This window comes from Neolamprologus multifasciatus, chromosome 7 (genome assembly GCF_963576455.1).
Source record: "Neolamprologus multifasciatus chromosome 7, fNeoMul1.2, whole genome shotgun sequence".
In the NCBI taxonomy this organism is placed as follows: Eukaryota; Metazoa; Chordata; class Actinopteri; order Cichliformes; family Cichlidae; genus Neolamprologus; species Neolamprologus multifasciatus.
In genome coordinates this window covers 66,934,725-66,939,724 of record NC_140445.1, presented here as the reverse complement: position 1 = coordinate 66,939,724, position 5,000 = coordinate 66,934,725, and the positions used below count along the sequence as shown (strand labels likewise).

At 46.9% G+C, this 5,000-nt stretch overlaps 1 protein-coding gene across 7 annotated transcripts in view; it reads right to left on the bottom strand.

Moving 5' to 3' along the window:
* The window catches only part of znf423 (zinc finger protein 423), a 137,295-nt gene that overhangs the window by 54,544 nt on the left and 77,751 nt on the right, over positions 1-5,000 (bottom strand). For 5 of the 7 annotated variants that reach the window (XM_085164780.1, XM_085164774.1, XM_085164777.1 and 2 more), the window contains exon 18: positions 4,086-4,170. In XM_085164780.1, the coding sequence (XP_085020906.1) occupies positions 4,086-4,170 (85 nt within the window). The remainder of the gene's footprint in view (positions 1-4,085; positions 4,171-5,000) is intronic. The other 2 variants (XM_085164775.1, XM_085164778.1) reach the window with 1 other exon arrangement.

Below are 5,000 nucleotides of genomic sequence, written 5' to 3'. Positions count from 1 at the left end.
GCTGCACACACCCTGCTCTGTGATTACACACACACACTGCTCTGTGATTACACACACACACTGCTCTGTGATTACACACACACACTGCTCTGTGATGACACACACACACACACACACACACACTGCTCTGTGATTACACACACACACACACACCCTGCTCTGTGATGACACACACACACACACACTGCTCTGTGATGACACACACACACAGGTGGGATATGCCCTCACTGTGCATGAAAAACCTGCAGACGTTGTAGTCTTGCAGGAAGACGTTCCAGAGTCGGAGGCCGTGCCGGCTCTCACGTCTGTCCTCGGTTATATAAAACGCACAGATTGTCAAATGTTAATTATTAAACCAGATGTAAACACATTCTTCTTTGCTTGCTTTAGTATACAGCGTCCTTGCCCCGAGGCTTCTCACACTCAAGTCTCCGATGGCAGCTTTGAACCAGAGGCAGAAATGGACAGCTCAATTTCTTCTCTCCATCTCTGCTCAGTGTGTGGGAGATGGACTGAGGCTGTGTGAATGTGTGTCTTTAAACAGTGTGAAGTGTGGGCATTTCCACCACACTATTACTCTGTGCTGAGTAGCTGCATAAAGCACTGCTCCAGCCTTACAGCCGGCCTCGCAGGTTAATCCGGCGTGTTGCTGTAACGGCCACAGGTGCGATCCCGTCACGTTTCCTCGCCGGTAAACTAGATATCTGCTCGTGTCTGCTCACAGTTTTCTCTTGGTTTCCAGATGAGTCGTATCAGTAAATAATAACGTCATCGTGCAGCAGAAACCATCGTGCTGCTGCACGAGGACGCCTCGCACGAGTCCGCACAGATCCAGTAAAACCAGGATGGAAATGAAACCGTTCATTTCTTTTAGCCCCCTGCATCCTTCCTGCGTGATCTCTCCTTCCCTCCTAGAGCGCCTCCGTTTCCTCCTCCCTCCCGCTCTCTGCCTCCAGAGCAGGGCATTGACCACATGGTGTTTTAATTAACGTTGTGCAGTTAGAGGCTGGCGGACACACACAGGGTGTGACTGCACCATCACAGCTGAGCGTTTGGGCTGAGAGCTGTAACATTAAGTGTTGCAGGCGGGCCGGCATGTGCAGCGATCTCAGGTTTAGCATCATTATTAATGTGAATAATGCAGCGATGTCTTTATGAAGCCTTTAAACCAGTTATTTAGAAATGACACAGAAACAAGCCGCTGTCGAGTCGAGCCTCAAAAAACTCGTGTTTGAAAGCTCTTTGTACAAACCAGAGAACATCAACAGTAGAGGTGGGAATCACCAAACATCCCACGATACGATATTATCACGATACTTAACCCACGATACGATATTATTGCAATTTTTAAAAATATTTTGCGATATTCAGATTCTGTACATAAAGGTAAACTTTCTCAATATTCATTTTCTCTAATATCAAAGTCTCACACTCAGTCTTTCTCTCATTTCAGTTTGATTGTTGACAAACTGAACGGTTTGTATTACAGTCTAGTCCAACTTAACTGAATCAACCATCTGGTACAATTATAGCTATTCTGAACTATGCAGTTTATGAAAACTATGCAGCCCCTTCAGCAACTGAAGAATTTGAAAGTAAATTAAAACAAAATATAATTTTACATTAAATAAAAAAGTTTTAAACTTAATTAAAATAAAACATGTCTTAAATTAAAATAAGTAAACTGTCATGTTTATTAAACACATTTGGACAGTGAAGGAATGTCAGGATTCTTGCTCAGAAAAAGGATCAACATGCTCTGAAGTCAGAGCACAAAAACCTTTTTTGTAACAAAGTATCGATTTCTGCTGTCCCTGTATCCATACATTATTAGCAAACAAAATATCACAATGCTACAAAGTATCCATTTTTCCCCCACCCCTAATAAACAGTTGTGATATAGATCTGCTCCAATATAATCAATAATCTTCCTCTGAATAGCAGCACGCTGACCATCTGACCTGATGATACGATACAAACACCGACATGTTTCCTGAATCTAAAAAGGTCTTAATGTGAAAACGTTTCTGTTCATCTGGACGCCATCAGGTGACGTGTTCAGTCTCAGCTGACTGCAGGTTTCATTGGTTGGATTAAAGAACTGACCTCCCAGCTCATTGTTCCTCAGTGCTGCTGGTTTCAGTCATTATACAAATGTCCTGTTTATAAGATTGAAACCTGCAGCTGAGACTGAAGACGTCACCTGATGACGTCCAGATGAACAGGATCAACTTTTGTGGATTTACGTACCTGGATGACTGAGGATGCATGAAGACCTTACGCACCAATGTTGTTTTTCAGTAAACTGAGGAGTAAATATGTCACCTGAGCTGTTTTTGGGCCCAGACACGAGCGGCGTTCCTGCTTGTAAACATTTTCCTCGGAGCTGCAGGGATTCCTCTCTAGACTTCCCACTTTGACCCTCTCTCCCTCCGTCTGCCTGTGTGTTGTGTCTCTTTCTCTTCCTGACAGCGTAATTAACAGGACCGTGGGGCGCACCGTGTATTACCCACGGAGCGATGTGACAATCACATTACTGGACCGAGTTAGCCGGCAGGAAGTGGCCCGCTCCCTTCAAACAGTCACAACTGTCAGCGTAAAAACACTGAATCAGCCGATCGCAGCTTCGCTGTTTCACTCGGACTTTACATTGTTAGACTTTCTGTGACACGCACACGTGCAGCAGACGTGCAGCAGGCTGAGGCGGTCGAGCTGCGTGACAATCTGAGTGTCGGACTTCCTGAATGCGAGAGCTGATTACGCCTGATACGACTGTTAAACACAGTCTGAGCACGTGCAGGAGCGTAACCGTCAGAATCAGAGGCCATAAACACTCAAACAGCACAATTTAAACGTGAAAAGTCCCGCCTGTGTCACACTGAGCGGGGATGACAGGAAGTGACACAAACCTGTGTGATAAAGGAAAATGTGGACGTAATCATTTTACATCAACACGTCACAGCTGAGTCTGAGGAGCTTCGTCCAATCACGACCTGCAGTCATCTCGCTTTATTTATCGCTGTAAACTCGATGCGTGCAGCGGCGACTGAGAAGGAAACGATCTGCGGTGGAGACGAGGAAGACGATGTGTGAAGCTGAGCATTTGCTCATTTTCTCTTCATCGGCGCTTTCAGACTAAATAAGATCGTCTTCGTTGGCGAGTGGGGGAGGAAAGGGCTGCAGGAAATGTAAGAGGAACTGGGCAGGCGCTTAAAAATAATCTGCCTCAATTTCATAATTAATCTGCGCTTTTCACACAATTAGCACGTTAATTAACCCAAAACTGCCACCACTGTGCAGGGATGCGTGCGCCGCAGAGAGAACGACGAGTTAGACGCCAGAGTGGAAGATCAGGAGGAAAGTGGCGAGCGCTGGAAGGAGGACAAACGTGAGGAGGTGAACGCGGGGGGAGGAGGAGGAGGGCCAGGATAACGGTCAGGTGGTGAAGAGCAAAGAAGACGGACGGCAGGTAGAAGCTGTGGCAGGTGTGCGTTTGATGGGGGCGGGGCCACACACTAGTGAAGTAAAAGTTATTCCAGCTGTGCTGATGTTTGAGCCTGTTCTCCACACACACACACACACACACACACACACAGGTCTGGCGAGGGCCGAGTGTGTGGGCTGCAGATCAACCCACAGGTCCACCTCGTTAATCTCCATGACGACAGAGATGCTAAGGCAGCAAATTAGCAGAAAGGGGAGAAAACGGGAATCTCACAAAAGAACAAGAGTCAGGAGTTAAACACACACCGTACGACCTTTGCAGCGGCGCGCTCGTGCAGACAAACGTGGATTTATTGTGCAGCGTGTTCGTTTGTGACCTATGACCTGCATCATCATATAAAGGTTTAATCACTCGTAGCACGTTTGAGTCAGCTGTGAGATTGCGATGATTTAAAGGCCTCCAAAGCTCGATCTACAGTCGTGGCTGTTCCTCAGTTCCTCCTCACAGCCCACCGTCTCACACCTCTGTGTCCATGTGAGTGCATGCTTGTGTTTCCATGCTTCCATCACACATTCACAACGGCTGGGTTCACACCAAACTCTGAAGTCACGCACACGGGAAAGAAAAGCACCTCACTCACCGATCATGTGATTGGCGACGTGGATCTGGATCTCTCTTTCTGTCTCGAACGTCATTTGGCATTTAATACACTGGTAGGTCTTCTTCTATAACAGAAGGAACACAGGAGACTCGTCAGCGCGATCAAGCAAACATGTGAGCACATCACACACATGCAGACAAACTGCACAGGATAAAGAATTATTAGAGCAAAGCTACCAGAGAAAAGTGAAAACGGCTAAAAGTAAAACACTTGTGTTTGGAAAATTGCACTTTTCCGCACTCGCAGTCATCCCTGCACATGTGAGACATTTCAACCTCACAAATTCTTGCACTGAAAGTCCAAATCTTTGGAGGGTTGGGAAAGGAAGAGGAGGTATGCAACTACACAAACACCAAAGCTGGATCGAAAGCGAGGGAAGGAAATGAAAAAAGGAGGGTGTGAACGCGAACGAGAGGAAGGGAAGAAGCAATGAAAGAGGAGACGAAGGAGAGAGAGAAGGAGACGAAGGAGAGAGAGAAGGAGACAAAGGAGAGAGAGAAGGAGACGAAGGAGAGAGAGAAGGAGATGAAGGAGAGAGAGAAGGAGACGAAGGAGAGAGAGAAGGAGAGAGAGAAGGAGACAAAGGAGAGAGAGAAGGAGACGAAGGAGAGAGAGAAGGAGACGAAGGAGAGAGAGAAGGAGACGAAGGAGACGAAGGAGAGAGAGAAGGAGACGAAGGAGAGAGAGAAGGAGACGAAGGAGAGAGAGAAGGAGACGAAGGAGAGAGAGAAGGAGACGAAGGAGAGAGAGAAGGAGAGAGAGAAGGAGAGAAAGAAGGAGACGAAGGAGAGAGAGAAGGAGAGAGAGAAGGAGAGGAAGGAGAGAGAGAAGGAGACGAAGGAGACGAAGGAGAGAGAGAAGGAGACGAAGGAGAGAGAGAAGGAGACGAAGGAG